The 19,047-nt window shown below is 36.6% G+C and overlaps 1 protein-coding gene across 1 annotated transcript in view; it reads left to right on the top strand.

The window, feature by feature from the left end:
* Positions 1 to 19,047, top strand: part of MIPEP (mitochondrial intermediate peptidase) — a 207,202-nt gene that overhangs the window by 108,853 nt on the left and 79,302 nt on the right. The window contains 2 exon segments of the mRNA XM_019651433.1: positions 11,683 to 11,757; positions 15,532 to 15,651. Of these exon segments, the coding sequence (XP_019506978.1) occupies positions 11,683 to 11,757; positions 15,532 to 15,651 (195 nt within the window).

The raw sequence follows: 19,047 nt of genomic DNA, 5'->3' as shown, positions 1-19,047 counted from the left end.
TGTTTATGTTATTGGTAGGGTTTTCAGTCAACAGTAAACTACTAGTTAAGTTTTTGCGGAGTCAAAAGTTATACACTGATTTTCGACTGTGCAGGAGTTGGTGCTCTTAATCCCATGTTCAAGGGTCAACTGTATTTTTACTGCCTTATAAATCATTCTATCCATTTTTGCTCTATATATTTTGAAAATACTTTATTAGATGCATAAGCATATAGAGTAGTTGTATCTTGCTGATGAACATGTATTATCCTCTTAATCTTCACAATGCTTTGTCTCAAAGTCTATTTTTTTAATAATTTTGCAACCCTAACCACATTACTAATCACCAGTTATAGTTATTATATTTTTGAGCAAACCTACCTTTTTGTGTAATTTTGTCCACGAGCTACCACACTAAAATGTTTGTTACTCTGGTTATCTTTCTCACAAAATATTTATCAAATAATAGAAATATAAATTAGCATTTATCATTTTATATTTTATCTGATTTAGTTTTATCTAGGAATATATGAAGTAAGTGCATAGTTATCCACACTTTATAGAAACTGAGTAGGCTAAGTAATTTGCCAGAAGTCACATAATAGTAACATGAGAATTTATCCACTATTTTCTATTAGTGATGTGTTAGTACATCTATTAGTTTCACATCAGAATTTCCTTAAAGTTCTGTCAGAGTTGCTAAAGTCAATATTATAACATTCCAGGTGTTTTCTTTTGTTAGTTTTTGCTAATTAAAAATTCTTTAATATTGTATGAAATGGTTTATACTTGTTATCAGTGTGTCTCACAAAATAACAGACCCATTTCCATTGTGTTATTTTTAGAACAGTAAAATTCTAGTGCATTTCATTTTAGAACTGTTCTGTGCTGCGTCATTATAAGATTAGTTTGTTGCCTTAGTTTGTGAAAGTCAGCCCAAGGCTAAAATTGCTTAAGACCTGTTTCCAAGGAGACATACAGACTTGTAATAAATCTTCTCCTGTCACTCACCTTCAGGAGATACGAGTAAGGATTGAAGGTAAAAATTATAGTGCAACCAGAACTAGATTAGTTTTGGCAGGTTTAAGTTGTTTTGAAACTTTTCTTATTTCAGCTTTAATACTTCTCAATTATGTCTAGACAAGAGCATTGAGCCAGGAGGCAGAGACAGATCTGATATTGGCCCCACAATCAGGTGACCTCAGATCAGTTACTGAACTTGTCTGAGACATCTCTGCTCTTTTATATAAAGTTAAAATTTTAGAAATTAAAAATTAGTACTTCCATACGTACCTCAAAAATTCTAGTCAGTCATATTTAATTATGTATGCAAACTGTAAACATGGTATTATTGGAATTTTTTAAAGAAAAAAATGCAAGTTAGACCTCGTGCACACATTAAAATGTTCAGTGTTCAACCCTTTAAAACTCAGAATAACTTCTGTGTCTTTGAGCCATTGGTGAGTTTGTGAAATTCTAAGGGTTCTTTCGTCTCAAATCATCTTAGTTTGTTAGAAAAGAACACTCAAAATCAAGTAAGTGAAAAGTAATGTCATTTCCTTTGGATTTAGATCTGAGACTTTGTCTCTTTGGCCCTACACAGCATTTTCACTAATATTGATTATGTGCTATCTGGATTACTGTTTACTAGCAAAACGGAGTAGTTGAGACATGCTGAATGCTGTTGTTTTCCTATTAGAGACACGTGCAGAGAATTAGTGCTGGGGGCGGGGTGGGATCAAGCTGCAGAACTAAAGCTGCCGACTTGTAGCCTGGACAGCTCTAGGCCTGGCTTTCTGTCTCTGAAGCCTTTTCTTGTTTAGATGACCATGTCTCCACCAGTTTATAGCATTGGATCCAACATGTTCCCAAGGGATCACGATGCTAGGACTTCTTTGCTCCGGAAGAGTTGAATTATTTCCATATCAAGGATTTGTACCAGAGACTGTCTTAACTCTTAATATTTATGCAGCTTCTACCATTTATAATACATTTTCTAAATGGTCATAAATAAAACAAATATTTTATCAGAATGACTTGGCTCTGTAAGAATTCAATGCCAAAATTTTTAACAAAACTTTATTAAAATTAGACTGGTGAGATTGCAAAATGATAGAAAATGTCTGGCAAATTTATGAGATTACATTCCTACACGTTAAGCTCATGGGGAAATATTCAGAGAATTTAAGCCATGCCAAGTTTGCTAAGGCATTTGTATTTTTTGATGATATTTCTAAAATCTTCCAAAAATGTGTGCTTTCTTAATATAATTGAAAAACTATTACTATTTTAGTATTTGTGTTCCTTTGTATGGTCAGCAAACAGTGCAGCTTGTGTTTATCCCAAGAATACATACAGTCAACAACTTCCTTCCCTTGGTGAGATTCATAGGAAGCCCTTAAGAAGGTTAGTTGTGATGAGGGCTATGATGTAAAATCTGTTGTCCAAGTCAGAACACTTTTCAGGAGGAAGGGCATGCTGTGATCAATCACATCAAGACCACAGTCTTAACCTGAGACTGTCAGGCCCACCTGCATGGTGGTCACCCCCGCTGTAACAGCATTGACAGGCAGAGGCCTTAGATGCAGGGACTTGAGTTTCTTCCAATCAGTTAATACTTTTCACAAGTTGACTGAATAACTGTTACGATATTGAAGCTTCATATGACTTATTTTTTTGCGGCGGTGGTTTTAATCTTCATTTTACAATTGTGAAAACACGATGCCGAGAGGCTTGCCTGCTGTTACAAAGCAGATGAGAGGGCAGAGACAATGCAAGCTGCCTGTCCTCAGACACAGTCCTCTCTGTTCCACGAGGCACTGCCTTCCTGTGGACAGGTCTCCAGCTTGTAAAATTAGAAGGATTTAATTTTGCTCACCTTTGTTTTCAAGCCATCGTGATGGTTATGTTTTTCTAAGTCAGGGCGTCTCAAACTTTTAATGTGCATAAAATTACCCAGGGATCTGCCTAACATGTAGATTTGGTTTTAGTGCTTGTGGAGCAGCCCGAGGTATTGTATTTCCTAGAAGCACCCAGATCGTGTTGATGCTGATGGTCTCTACTTGCTTTGGGCTCTGTATAGTTGGATAATTATTGTTCTTATTATTCATAGTTTTTCTAAGCAGGAAACCAGACTTTACCTTCTTGACAGAAGAAAAGGTCAACTTTATAGTCTTTTGTTTTTTCCTCTTTGGCCATAATTGTGTTCTGGCATTTAAAAAAAAAAGAAAGGAATGAGTGCTGGGACTGGGCTCTAGCATAGCTCTGTGCTTTGGGTGCACAGAGAAAGATGGGGAGTCCACTCCCTAAGATGCTTTACAGGGACCATGATGGCTGACTGCACCTCAGTCTGGTTGGGGCTCCAGAAATTTAAATTTAAGCCATCAGATGCATCATTGTATAGATATAGGATGAACGAATAACTAAAAACTAGAAATCAACACAGGGCAGAACCTTAGGGGTGGGACAGTGTTCTGTACTCTAAGACTTAAGTCAGGGCTTGGTCGTTTACAGGGAACTTGGCATTTACTGTTAGACAGGCTGCATTGTCATGTTGTTGTTATACAAATCCAGATCATAATTCTTCAGAAATGAGCACAAGCATATTTGTTTTTAAATAAAAAAACAAAGATAATGTGGAAAAAATCATATCGAATTATTAAAATAAATTAGGTCACCATAGTTAATTATTGGCATATTATGTTTCAGCAGTAGAAATAACAATTCCACCATTTTCCTATTTATTGGGGGGGACCCCAAAATGTGTTTCTGTATTTTATAACTAGAGTGGATCTTTGAAATGGAAATGCCACCACTGCAATAATAAAAGAGGCACAGTTTATTGTTAGGGTAATGGCCTTTCAGTCTCTTTAAGTGGTTGCTGTCTTCCATTGCTCTAGCTGTGCCTCTTTGGTATTTGGGACATTTTCCCTTGGATTTTTAATTTCAACATACATTTCTTTCTCCTTCCTGGTAGCAACATCAAGAAGGATTCATGTTGCTTAGTAGGGTGCCATGCACACAGTGGGATGCTTCGCAAAGCTAAGCTAAGTGGGCCTCCCGGACAGACCCGACCTGCTTTTCCTGTTGTGTCACCCCTCATAGGCAGGGCCTCCTCTCAGCACACAGGAGTCAGCCAGCATCAAACCAGGGCTGCTTCAGACTACAAAGCCTGGCCGGCTTCTACAGAGACAAATTGCAGGCATTTTTATGAAAGAAATTCCGGCAAGGGTGTGCAGGATCTGAGGTACGCATAGCAATTTGAATGAGGCACATCACAGAGTTTCCCTCTCTGGCTATAGAGTTAAATTTATGACCCAATTGTGTCGATTGAATGAAACTGTAAGACACGTGTGTTTATGTGCCTAACCTCAATTCTGACCTCATTTTATTTCCCCACTTTCATGTCCCCATCCCTAACATCCTCATCTATTAATTATAGACTAATTACATATTAAATATAGGTATTTAATATTAATATTGACTGAAATTTATGTTACCACTATTAATCTTTTTTGGGGAGGAACTTGCTGGACTATTAATAAAACAAAATAGGCAAAAGGTTACTTTTACCATCAAGTGGCAGTATGACTCAACTGCAGTATTGAATTTTGAGGGGATCATAAATAAGTTAAAAACAAACCTGCAAACCTGAAGCTACACAACTATACCATGCCTCCCAACCTTTACCATGGGAAGCAGGTATCAGAATTGTAGTTCTTTTGAGACAGGAGATGGTGCTTTGTCTTTCTTCTTCCCCTGGTACCTAGAGTGGTACCTTATACTAAGAATTTATTGAATGAATGGATGAGTCATTGGTTGGTGCTTTTAGCAAATATTGAGATAATGTGTTTTGTGTATTTTACCACTTCATTTCCTTTGGAAGTATATGAATGTGAATTATATGCATACCAAACCCTCATTCACTGAGGACTACCTGCTCTTATTTAAACATAATATGCAGAAAATCTCACAGATGAACTTAAAATGAGTAAAGATTGCATATGTAAAAAGCATTCTAATTAGTACAGTTTGATCCTTTTGATCAGCCTAATGGAGAGCATGCTTTAAATTTCTGTCTGTTTATTCCTTAAGCCTCCAGGAACTGAAATAATGAAAAATGTCCTTTTTTTTCCAATGGTATTTTTAAAAAGGTAAAAAGGCCTCCTAGAATATAAATTCCTGGAGAACTGGGATTTTTATCTATTTTGTTCACTGACATATCAATTGTGCCTGTCATGTAATTTGGCAGTCAATAAATATTTTTTGAGTGGACTGTTTTTGGCTAAAACCCACTAACTGATACTCATAGATGTCTACTTGACAGCATTAAAATAAACCATCTATCACATATGCTGATGCATTACAAATTTTTTCATAATAACCTTTAATGATGTCTGATTCCTGACTTAATGGAGTACTTCACCCTTTACAAAGCTTTCCTGCTTTTTTTTCCCCCTTTGTAAGCTAAAACCCTGAACAGTATAACTGATGAAAGTCTGAACTGTTGGGGATGTGGGAAGCTGGAAGGAGCACTACTCCCAAGCTAACTATAGGAAAAAGGCAGAGAAAAGCCTAACTTTTCTTGAGCTCATAAGAGAGTTGAGGTCACAGGGCAATCAAGTCACCTGAATCCAAAGAGGTACAGACTGGCTCACTTGTGGCGAAGCATGGGTAGAAGGGCTGAGTGCCATACAAATGGGTAAAGAGAAATCAGATAACATTTTAAGAAATTGTTGGAGGCCAAGAGTGGACTGGCCTATCAGTCTGGAATAGTGGAGAGCCCTGATATAGGGGGAGTTTGCATTCACCTGTAGGCTCTATCCCATCAGCCCTCACTCTCAGAAGAAATCATGGGAGCAGGCTGGAGATCGCACAGAGCCCCTCTCAGTGGTGTAGGCCTACAGGAGGTGATTGGTTGCTGTTGCAGAAACAGCACAAAACCCTGCCTCCCTGATCAAAGATAAAGAAATCAACAGACTCAGATCCAGAGACTTAAAAATGACTAATAACTAAAATAACAGTAAAGTAACTATCAGGCAGGGATTTGAATAAAGGATATCATGGAAAAGGTGGACAACATTTATGAACAGATGTGGAAGAGAGATGGAACCTATGAGAAACACTCAACTGGAAACACAGGAAATAAGGCTATGTTATAATATATGAAGAATTCCTTGGAGGGGCTTATCAGTACACTTGACACAGCTGAAGAAACTTAAATTCACAGCTCAGTAAACTTAAAGATAAGTTAGTAGATATTATCCAAACTGAAATACAAAGGAAGGGAAAAGAGTGGATGGGGTGGGAGAAAATAGAGCATCCATGAACTTTGGGACAATATCAAACAGTGTAATGTACACGCAAGTGGAGTTCCACAAAGGAGAAGAGAGACATAACAAAGGAGGAAAAATATTTTAAGGGATAATGGCTGAGAATTTGCCAAAATAATGAAAACCAAGCCAGAGATCCAAGAAGCTTAGAGAACCCCAAGCAGGATAAATAACAAAAAGGACACATTGTAGTCAAGCTACTGGAAACCAAAGTAAAGAGAAAACCTTGACGGTAGTCAGAGCAAAAAAAGACACAGGAATAGAGAGAAATTACAGCAGACTTCTCATCAGAAACTATGAAAATTGAACTATCAAGATCCATAGCATGTGATACGTTTGATTAAAATATTATCAGAAGGAAGGGCGGCCGGTTAGCTCACTTGGTTAGAGTGCAGGCTCATACACTGAGATTGCCGGTTTGATTCCCACATGGGCCAAGGAACTGCGCCCTCCACAACTAGATTGAAACAACTACTTGACTTGGAGCTGTTGCGTCCTGGAAAAACACACTGTTCCCCAATAAAATTTATTTTATTACTATATATATATCAGAAGAATAACTCTTTCTAATTGGTACCAATCTTTTCTACATATGAATTGGATGCTAAAGATGAAGTCCTGCCTAAGTATTGTTTGATAACCAATTCTACTTAAAGTGAGAGAAAAATATTTTCAAAACGTGAGTTAATGACCAAATTTTGTGGCAGATATTGAAATATGGAAGATACACTGCTAAACACTTTAGTTGATTTCATTGTTCTTCTGAAAACCTTAAAATAATCACCATGTTGGGGAAAGTATCCTTAGAACAGTCTGGGTAATTTGAAGAGGCACATGTGTTTCATTAAGCATATTTGGCTATTTTATAAATGAAAAGAAATATAAACAGGAAACCATGAAAGTACATTTCCTTCTTAAGAAACCTGTTAGGTGCTACAGAGAGAGAACTGTTTAGTTATAATTCCTGTCTCCTAAGAATTTATAAATCTAAAACAGACTATATTTACAGGATATGTAGAGAAAACAGTAAATGTAAGTAAAGTTTGTCAAAGTCAATGACTATTGTATTATATCAGACAATTGTAATAAATACTAGCTGCTATTCATTCAGCATCTACTCTGTTAAACCTGACATAATATGTTTTTAAAATATGTTATCTTGTTCAATTCTCACCTAATCTTGTGAAAAGATAATCTCGACATTTTGCGAATGAGGAAAATGTGGCTAAGAGAAGTTCAATAAATTGCCACATTAAAGCCACCCTTCTGGTAAGTGGCATAGGACTCCAACTTAGTTTTGTCTGGCTCCAAAACCTAAACTTTTCCCCTTACACTCCCTTGAAACATAACAGAGGGGGTTTCAGATTCAAGCAGGTGTTGGTTTAAGGCAGATCATGTTCTCAATTCTCCTGTAATGGGCCTCAAAAGGGTTCCTGGAAGGAATAGTATTTCTGGATTTATGGGATGATGTGAAGCTGGCATTTCAGTAGGCAGAAGTTATAGATGCTGGAAACTGCTGGAGGCCCGAGGAGGTCTCCGGTCGCTCCATTTCTTATGCAGTCATTATCATAACCAGTGAGTGTAACATGCATTCTTGATGTATAACATTCTAAGTAAGCTAGTGGGATTCCTTTTAATCTTTAATAGATATGGCAGTTTCCAGACCCCAAGGAGAGCTGCGAGAATTCCACGTCGTTGCTGCAATAGATCAGTGATCAGTGAAAGGGAGTCATTTTCTACCTTGAAAGTTATGGAGACTAAAGTAGAAACTGGTAAAACATGCAGTTGATTATATAGTGAAAGAGTTGTTATTTCTAATGTCATGGACTTTGGAAAAGTTTCATTTTAATATGATGAAAAGTAATTATAATATTGTTTGAGGGTTCAGGTGTTTTAAATGCATTTTCATTTATATATAGTTGCTCATCACCTGTCAGCTTGAATGTATTCATTCTGTTTCTTCAGTATATCGGATGTGAGAGTCTTGACTTTAAAAGACAATAATATGAAACATCTGTGCTACTCTGTTGATACAACTACTTTTGGAATGACAGCAAAAACGGAATTATTTCAATGTTGCTTATCATGACTGTGGTTGGTAAAGTAATATTTACAAAAGGAAATAAATCTTCGCCAGGAAATATTTTTCTAATTTGATGTTTAAGATTTAACTTTTTAAATATTGTTTATTTAATTATGTATAACTTAAAAAGATGAGCAATTTATATGGTATTGAAGTTTTTGTTTTATTTTTTGTTGCTGTTCTTTTAATTTAAAAAAAGGAAGTCCTTTCTAAGGGAAGAAATATCTAACTCCATTGCAAGCGCTGAACTGCATTTATTAATTCCAGTTGACTAACAACCAAACTAGATTAGAAAAGAAAAAATATCTGTTTTTCTATTTAGACCACACATAATATACATGTATTATTTAATTTGTGATTTGATGGATTAATGATTCTTCCTTTAAACTAGCCTATTAGGATTGTATTTACCCTCTACTTACGTTTCCTCCTCGTTCGGGTAAACCTTCTTTGTAGTCAGTACAGTATGTATAGTAAGTAGACTTGAATACATAATTTTGGGAGGTGTTTTTGGTACCTATCTTTGTATTTTGAAATAAGTATAGATTCACAGAAAGTTGCAAAAAATAATAGAGGTCCCATGTAACCTTCACCAGCAGTAGTGCTGATTTCCCCCACGTTCACATTTGTATAACTAGGGTAGCACATGTTTATTTTTTAATACATAATTTTCGATGAACTGTTTTCAATTTTTCTTGTTCTTACATGCTCTTTTTCTTTACATCTTTTGTTTTATTGTAAACCTGACAAGGAATGAATGAAGCCGTGTTAAGTTTGTCCCTTTAATGTTTGCCTTTCCTGTGTGGGTTTGGATCTCTGAGATATTGGCCTCTAAATAAACACGCTACTTCGAATGGAAAGGGTGTGTTGGGTTTGGCTCTTAGATCCAGTATTTGGCATTTCCACATCATTGTCTTCAGAGCAGAAATAGTGAATGTTTCAAAGATGACCGACCACCACTGTGGGGCCCTGTGGCTGCTTGTTTGTCCAACCCCACGTGTCAGGGGCACCCACCGTGTCATCGGCCTTCTTCGTGCCTCCCTCTCCCACTGCTGACTTGACTTTCCTCCTCACCCACCTTCCATCCCACCGTGTCTTTCATCTGCAGCACAGGGAGGCAGCTCAGTTTTGTCCGACCCCAGGCCAGAGGGGAATCACAGGCTCTCCCGGGGGCCCCTCATTCTCCACTTCTGCTCCACAACTTCCTGTAGCCTCCTTAGCCCTCTGAAGCCAACTCCCTCCCACAGCTTCCTCCCTGACTTCCTTGAGTTTTTGCATCTAGTGGGAAAGCCTGCCTCCGAACACCCTCTCTCCTGTATCTGCTCATCTTCTCTTCCTGCTTTCTCAGGAATCTATGCTCTCATCATCTCCCCTCTTTTTATATCTCTGTTTTTTCTCCCCTCTATGGATCAGTACCATCAGCATTTCTTAAGCCTGCTTAAGCATTTTCCAATAAACAAAAACTCCACTCTCCTCCTTCCCGCTGCAACCACTGCCTCGCCCTTCCGGAAACAGCAGTTAACTGTTGTATGTGCACTCCCTTTGTCTCACTTCCTGCTCAGCTCCAGCCTTCTCTCATGGTGCCCCTGCCCCCATCACCCTGGCAATCGCTTAGGTTCCTGATGACGCCTGTCACTGGTCCACTAACTATAACTTCCTAACGGGTTTGTCCTAATCCATTCCTTCCTTCTTCCTATTCAATGTCTTTTTAAAATACAAATCTAACCCTGTGACTTCTTTGCTTAAAACTCCCCAACTGCTCACCACAGAGGTAGAGCCTGAGGGTGGAGACCAGTGTCCTTGCTTGGCTAGGCCTCCCAGCTTCTCGCTTCTGACCGGCCTCCTGCCTGCCTCTCCAGCCTGACTGCAACCCTGCTTTCTTTCATGTCCTGCCATCGGCCCTCTGCATATGCTGTTTCTTCATCAGGGATTTTGATACAAGCTGTTGGCATATATGACAACTAAATCTTTATTTTTTAAAAATGCTGTTTGAGGAAATCTTGTTTTATACAGATGGGTGCCCCTGGTGTCAGAAACTCCAGGCCCTTTATCCTACCAGAACTTACATGGTACAACTTCCTTCAGATCGTGTCTTTAACTCCTAAAAATTGCCTTTTCTGCCGGGTTTGCTTTTCTTATAGCCATATGGAAAGAGAAAAGACCTTGTTGTCTGACACAGGTTTGTTGTCTGAGCCTTCCTCATGTGCTACTGTAATCTTTCCCTGAAGAAGCCATTTTTTTAATGATCATTCTTGTATTCATTCCTTCCTTCTGCAGATATTTATTGTCTGCTGTGTACCAGGCACTGTTCTAGGCTCTAGGGAGATGGATGGATGGATGGATGGATGGATGGATAGATAGAATAGATAAGATAGATAGATAGATAGATAGATAGATAGATAGATAGATAGATGATAGATAAATTAGTGCTTAGTTCCCCTTCCAGCAGACAGCTCACATTATGATTCATTGGTGGCTAATTTATATAACTAGTGCTGAGTAACCTGCCATAGGTCTTTCATATAATGTATTTCTCTTCAGAGGGACTTTTAGGTTAGATTAGATTTTAAATGGAGTTCTATAAAGTGGTTGTTTTCTTCAATAAATATTAGTGTTAATAATTTTAAAGCAGACTAAGATGGACTAAAGTACTTCTTCAACTCCATTATTAGTTTGTTTCTCAGAGAAGATGTGATGGTATGGGATGAGGCCTGCTTATTCTCAGAAAGGAAGCTGTAAATCACACAGGGACGTTACACTGACTCTCCAAGCTCTGTAGTTCTTTCAGGTGGGAAAATAAAAGGATGCAATTCATTATTGTAGATATTTGTTAGGTATCAATTCAGTTCTAATACTGGCTGGCGCCATGAATTATAACTTATTTTTGACATTTTAATATTTTATTCTTATCACCATTTATTAAGTACACATAAGGGTCAATAGAGCACTCAAATGGGCTTTCGTTGGTAAAAAAGGAACAGAAAAAGTATTAACTTTTACTAAGGTTTTAAGTAGATTTTAAAAAAATAATGCCAATATCTTAGTTCCCTACAATCTTGTATTCTCATGTACAAACCCCTATTGGACAATTTCTACTTTTTGAAATTAAATGGAATGTCTTCATCCTTTCTTTTCTACTAAAATATTTCAAAGTTGTTATTTTAAACCACAATGAAATCCTATTATTTTTTCATTTGATGTTATTTTTAACTTTCCTGCCTCATAAGTAACATAGTGCAATGAGTTATTAAGCAATTTACTCACATATGTATTCTTTTGTTTTTCAAGTCAATGCCCAAAAATATGGTGTCTCGTCTTTGTGAATCTAAAAAGATTTGTGCTGCAGCTGATATGCAACTTCAGGTATGTACGTACCTTTGTTCTGAAGTTTTCTAGAGTAATCCTTCAAAATAAATACATATCTTTAAATTCTTGCCAATGCTACACATTTATTATAATAATTATGTTTCTAAAACGTCTTTCATCTGAGTTCAAAGAACTTGACCAGAATTGACTGATTCAGTCCTCACACTGTCCTTATGAAGCAGATATTAAGGACATTTTCTAATTTCAGTCTGGAAAATTAAAGCTTGGAAAAGTTATGTGACTTCTAAATCATACATTTCAGCAACCAACTTTATATTGTTACTCACTTTGTTTCTATTTTTAAATTTGTGTTTTTAGATGTGAATTTGAAGAGTAATGACTGTTAGTTTTTGATAATATTCAAAACCAATATTCCAGGTTTACATATGGAGACTAGAAAGATTTTATGATCCATCTGGATGTCAGGTCTACATGATACTAGATGTTTATGTTATTTGTAATTACTGAGATTGTTTATGGAATTCTTAGTCCTCATCAGATCTTGAGAGTTACATAAGCATAATCTAAACATCTACCTTTCATTTCAGGCATCTCAAAATAGTCACTTTATAATGATCCAGCTACCTATTTAAAAGTGTAGCCAGTCTTTAATTGCTTTATAGTTTTGTAAAATTCAGTCCCTAAAAAGTAATGAATGAGCTCTGTTTTTATTGTACCTTAACATTTTCTCTGCAATGTTCGTCTATAGTCGAATGATATTTCCATGCCGCTGACTGTGGCATTTGACTTGACCCCATGAGCTCAGTGTTCCGGAAAGGAAGTTTCGGAAAGCAGATGTACATTTTTCAATATTTTTGTGTTTTTCAAGAATGAATAACAATAGGAAATTTTTATACTTTAAAATAATCATTTATTTTAACAAAATGTAGCACCTTAATTGGATTTACTAAAAAATATGAATACTGTAATTATTTCTGTGGATTTTTGACACATCTTGGAAAACAAACTTGAAATCAATTAACACAGTAAAAAGGTTAAAATATAAATTTCAGTGAAGAAATGCCCACTATAGACAAAACCATGAATTTACATTTGATTTACATTATTTAGTGTCTATTCATATCAATGTAATTTAAAAAGAATTTCAGAATTATTTGAAAAAATTAGCACTGTTTGGCAAGAGTCTTTTGATTTGCTGATAACTGTATCAGAAGAGTAGTTTAAAAGGGCTTTCTTTTTGAGCAATTGTTCCAGTGTTTTTCTTTTAAAATGGAAAATTAACCTTTCACTCCCCCCACCCTCCAAAAAGAATAAACTCCCTGAGGGGGGGGAGAAGTGGGGGGGGGTTAGAGAGAGAGAAGAGGGAGAGGGAGAGGGAGAGGGAGATGGAAGAATAGAAGGGCTGTGGGAGGAGAGAGGCAGAGGGAGAGAGGGGAACTCTTGCCGGAGGAGCCACTTGTGCCAACTTTCATATTATACACAAAAGTCCCCTTGTACAGTGGAGACAAACAAGGGTGGAAAGGAATTGTTTCAGATTTCTAAGGGGTTATAAACAGTATTTTAAAAATTGTGAATTTTTGTTTGTCATGCACTGTTTTAAAAATAGGCATTTATTTTTCTGTTTCTCTAAGGATCTTGGAGCCAGGCTCATGACTCCCTGGGTGGGCAAATAGGCTCATCGTTTTAGAATTGTTTGGTTTATCAGCAGATGAGTGTGAAATACATGCACATTTAATTTATTTTACTGTTTTTATAATTGAAGTAGTCATTCCATGCTTATGCCTTTCTTTTGTGAAAGGCACAAGTCAAAGAATGAAACTCTTGAATTCTTGTTTGTTTATAGATTGGGGCAAAAAGCCCCACCTCAGTTGAGGTTAGAATCTAAGAGTTTCAATTCCTAATAATTTATTCTGTTAGAACATAGACAAGACATGGATGAGTAATTTTGGCTCCTCTGATTATCTTTATGTATTGTTACTCATTATAGAATAGAGCATTGAGAGAGCTGTATTTAGCTATATGTTTAGATTACCAGTTAGAGTAAAGCAATATTTATATTTAGGAAATGTCTATATTTTTCTAGGGAAGGTTTAAACTTGACTTTATAATTTAGAACCATAATTCTATATCTAGATGAAGCCAGAAGCTAGAGGTCATTTAAATTTTTTCTTTTATCCCAACTAATCCTCACTTCTTTCAAGTCAACAGCTGCACATTCTCTGCAAATTCCATTTTTGAATCAGAAAGATGAATATCAGAAACATAATTGCACATCAGAATTTTTCCTTTAAAATAAAACATTTTCTACATTCTGGCTCCAGGTGAACTCCAAACAATGCTAATCATATTCAAGTCAAAAAGCACTTTATCTTTGCTTTAGATTTTATGCAGAATTTAGTGTTCAGAACTCTGCTAGCAGCAGATTTCATGTTCAAACTTTTTCTAATGCTTTATTCTGCTGCTATCATGTTTCAGTGGCCTGTACCCTCTACCTAGAGGTGAGTGATCCTTCTCTCCTGGTCACCTCCTTAAGCCAGAATTGCCCCTGCACAGCAGCTGCTTCCTTTGTACCTTCTGCCACCAGGTGTGGGGACTGACTTGGCCCTAGCTCCAGATTTTTCAACAGCTGCACCAGAATTCTTTGTAACATCTGTCCCCTTTCTTCACCTCACCCCACCTATCTATGTTCTTCACCTCTCATTACAAAACTAGGGTTCTGACCACTTCATTCTTCTCATTTAAGATATACAGGATTCCAGGAAGAAACCAAGCAGGATTTGTTAGGTCCTGGGGGGATCACAAGTTATAACTTTATTTTTCGTATTTCCAACTATATTTACTGCCTATATATAGAGAGGCAAAATTCTAGTTTTGTAGTCACAGATTTAACTTGCTACATTGTATGTAAAGAGTACCTTACAGGGCCAGCCGAGTGTCTCATTGGTTAAGAGTTGGCTTGGGAGCATGAGCTCTGAGCAGCAGGGCCCCAGTTCGGTTCCCACATGAGGGCCAGTGACGCTGTGCCTCTACAGCTAAGATCGTGAACAACAGCTCCACCTGGAGCTGGGCTGCCATGAGTCGCTGGCGACAGCATAGGCTGAAGTGGTGATACAGTGGGGCTGCTGTAGGCTACTGTGAGTGGCCGGCAGCCGGCGTGAGCTGCCGGCAGCGTGAGCAGCCATGAGCCACCATGAGCAGCTGTCCAAAGGCCGGCAATCAATCTGCCTCACTTGGGAAAAGCACAATGATATTACCAACATGGGCCAGTGAAGTGACATCCTCCACAACTAGACTGAAGAACAAAAGGACAGCAACTTGTCTGTTCTCCTTCCCCAATTCCCCAATGCTGTCCCCTCCCCCAATTCCCTCAATAAAATCTTTTTTTTTTTTAAATAGTACCTTACAGATAAGGTTTGGGTTTTTTTTCTTAAGATTTTTTTTTTCTTAAGATTCTTTTTTTCTTAAGATTTTTATTTCATTAAAAATATAGCTAACAGACAGTATTATATTAGTTTCAGGGGTACACCATAATAATTCAACATTTAGAGATGTGATTACCATGATAAGTCCAACAACTCAAGATTCTTTAATATCTTAAATTGCGAAAGTTTGAGAGCTTTCCTTTTCATCATTGACATGATCTTAAGTGTTGAACAAAACACATCTCATGCCATATACATCTATATTTGTGAATTTTTTCAACTGTGATTTAAAATTATGATTCTGGTATACTTATAACATCTTTGGTCAGCCACATCTTAGATACAAGGATGGACTACCCAAACTAAATAGATGTTTTCATCTGTCTAGGTCTTTTATGCCACTTTGGATCAAATCTACCATGGGAAGCATCCCCTGCGGAGGTCAACCACAGACATTCTCAAGGAAACACAGGAAAAATTTTATGGCTTACCATATGTTCCAAACACTGTGAGTCTAGCATTTGAATCCTGTTGTATGCCATTGAAAGGTTCTGCTGGTGTATCCATCACTGAGTAGGTTGTGATCACCTTCCCCCTTGCAGAACTTGGAATCCTTACCTTTATATGGCAGTTTCACCTGGGGCAAATGCTAGAAATTGCCTAGCTCGTATAATGTCTCCAACTGTCTATTTACATATGCTTCTTTTCCTCCTGCTAGCAGTGTTTTTCTTGATTGCTGGGAAAGTGGGGTAAAAGTCATTAGCATTAGTCTGTATTCTTTTCTGCTTTTTTTCTGTGATGAGAAAAGTGGTTAGTGATACAAAATGAATGTGATTATCAATCTCTAATCATTTTCATTGCAAAGGGAATGATTACTTACTGAGTACCTTATTTGTATCAGGGCTTGTAATACATCTTTTGCACATCGTAGCTCATTTAGTGTCCTGTTACAATAGAGGGCAGAAGTGTTGTTACCATTTATTGAATACTAGGTGCCAGACTCTAACTGCTTTGCAAACAAATCTCTAATTTAACTCTCAAAACAGCCTATAATTTTTATAATATCCCCATGTTTGGGACTCATATTGTGGCTCATACACATTATATGTCTTGTCCAAGATCATGTAGGTAGTAACTGATTATGTTGGGATTCAAAACTAACCTCTAAAGTCACGCATTTTTCAGTGTTCCAAGGTTCCTGTAAGGAAGCTGAGTATAGTCGAAAGACTATTGGCTGGTACAGTTAGCAATGTAACTGACTCCTTTATATTACTCAGGACTCTCTCAGTTGCAAGTGATAGAAACCTAATTCATATTGGATTAAGCAGAAAAGGGAATTTATTGAGTCTCTCATAGCTGAAAGGTACAGGAATGTATCTGGTTTCAGGTAAGTTGGATTTAGTTAGTTCTTACACAGTATTGTTAGAAATGTTTCTCTTTCCATTTTTCAGCTCTTTTCTCTGGATTTGTTTCGTTCTCAAGCATACTGCCCTGACTAGGTGGCATGGTGGCTACCAGTAGGTCCAGGCTTATAGCCCTTTAACTTAGCCAGTCTAACAGAAAGAGAGCTAGTTTGAAAGTGCTTTGTAATCAGTAAAATGCCAAGCAAATGTGCTTTCATTTATTACAATATTGGATACCAGCACATTTTGTGCTAAGAGGTTAAGTGAATTAGTAAACTATAAGTGTCCACTAGATCTTCAGGTCCTAATACTCAGACATGCATGGAAATAGTTCATATTTACCAGGCACATGAAGTAACAGGGTATTTTATCTTCATAATACTGTTATCAGCAGTTTTTGATTGTCTTAGAAGCTTAAGCATAAACTCCAGATATGTAGTGCTAATCGTACTTCATGCCTATTTTTGACCTTATATGTAATTTATTGTTCTAATGCTATGTGCTGTTCAGCTCTGGATGAGCTGTACTAGTGAAAATTTGTAGTAATAAGAATAATCTATTCGTTAGTGGAATAAATCATAATAATAATTGCCTATATTTTAATAGCTTTTTTAGTTTATAGAACATTTAAAATGCACATAGAACAGTCTCAGGTATAGAGCACATATTAAGCCACAAAACAAGTCTCAGTAAATTCAAGAAGATTGAAATCATATTAGACATTCAAAGAAAAATTAATACCTATCCCTGTTGAACTATTTCAAAAAATTGAAGAGAAAGAAATGCTTCCAAATTCATTCTGTGAAGCCAGCAATACCCTGGTACTAAAACCAGACAAATTACAAAAAAAAAAATTATAGGTCAATATTCTTGATGAACATAGATGCACAAATTCTCAACAAAATGTTAGCAAATCAGATTTAACAATACATTTAAAGGATTATAAGCCATGAAAAAGTGGAATTCATCTCAGGGATGCAAGGATGGTTCAAAATATGTAAATCAATAAGTGCAATACAGCACATAAAGAAAATAAGGGTAAAACCATATGATCATCTTAGTAGATGTAGAAGAAACATTTTACAAAAATCCAACTTTCTTTCATGATAAAAACTCTCAACAGAGTGCATGTAGAAGGAACATATATCAACAAATTAAGGCTGTATGTGACAAACCCATAGCTAATGTCATATTCAGTGGTGAAAAACTGAAAGCTTTTCCTCTAAGGTCAGGAACAAGACAAGGATACCCACTTTCACCACTTTTAATCAACATAGTATTGGAAATCCTAGCCACAGCAATCAGACAAAAAATAAAAGGCATCTAAATCAGTAAGGAAGAAGTAGAACTCTCATTATTTGAAGATGACATGATGCTATATATAGAAACCCTAAAGACTCCACCAAAAAACTGTTAGCACTAATAAATGATTTCAGTGAAGTTGCAGGTTACAGAATTAATGTACAGAAATCTGTTGTGTTTCTAGACACCAATAATGAACAATTAGAAATTAAGAAAACAGTCCCATTTACAGTTGCTTCAAAAAGCATAAAACACCTTGGAATAAATTAACTAAATAGGTGAAAGACCTGTGCTGTGAAAACTATAAGACATTGAAGAAAGAAAACTGAAGATGATACAAATAAATGGAAGGTTATGCCTTGCTCATGGATTGGAAGGATTAATATTGTTAAAACGTCTTTACTGCCTAAAGCAATATACAAATTCAGTGCAATCCCTATTAAAATACCAATGACATTCTCAAAATTAGAACATCAAATCCTAAAATTTATATGGAACCACCAAAGAAATAGCCAAAGAAATCTTGAGAAAGAACAGTGGGAGGCATCATGCTCTCTGATTTCAAACTACACTACAAAGCTACAGTAATCAAATAGTATAGTAGTGACATAAAAACATATAAATAGATCAGTGGAATAGTATAGAGAGCCAAGAAATAAATCCTCACTTACATGGTCAATTAATTCACTAGAAAGGAGGCGACACTATGGGCCAAAGACAGTCTTTTCAATAAGTGGTGTTGGGAAAACTAGACATACATACCAAAAAAAAAAAAAGAAAGAAAGGGAAAAAAAAAGAAATTAGACCACTTTCTTATACCATATGCAAAAATAAACTCAAAATGCATTAAAGACCTAAATGTAAGCCCTGAAACCATAAAACTCTTAGAAGAAAACATAAGCAGTACTCTTGCACATTGCTCTTAGCAACATCTTTTTGGATATGTCTTCTTGGGTAAGCGCAACAAAAGCAAAAATAAACAAATGGGACTACTTCAAACTAAGAAGTTTTTGCACAGCAACGGAAACCGTCAAGAAAACGAAAAGGCAACCTACTGAATGAGAGAAGGTATTCACAAACGATACATCCAATAATGAGTTAGTTAATATTTAAAATATATAAGGAACTCATACAACTTAACACCTAAACAGTAAGGAATCCAATTAAAAAATGGGCAGAGGACCTGAATAGACATTTCT

The sequence above is a fragment of the Hipposideros armiger genome, unplaced genomic scaffold (genome assembly GCF_001890085.2).
Source record: "Hipposideros armiger isolate ML-2016 unplaced genomic scaffold, ASM189008v1 scaffold_160, whole genome shotgun sequence".
Classification (NCBI taxonomy): domain Eukaryota; kingdom Metazoa; phylum Chordata; class Mammalia; order Chiroptera; family Hipposideridae; genus Hipposideros; species Hipposideros armiger.
Note: the sequence above shows the minus strand (reverse complement) of the source record. Positions and strands in the feature narration are given on the sequence as shown.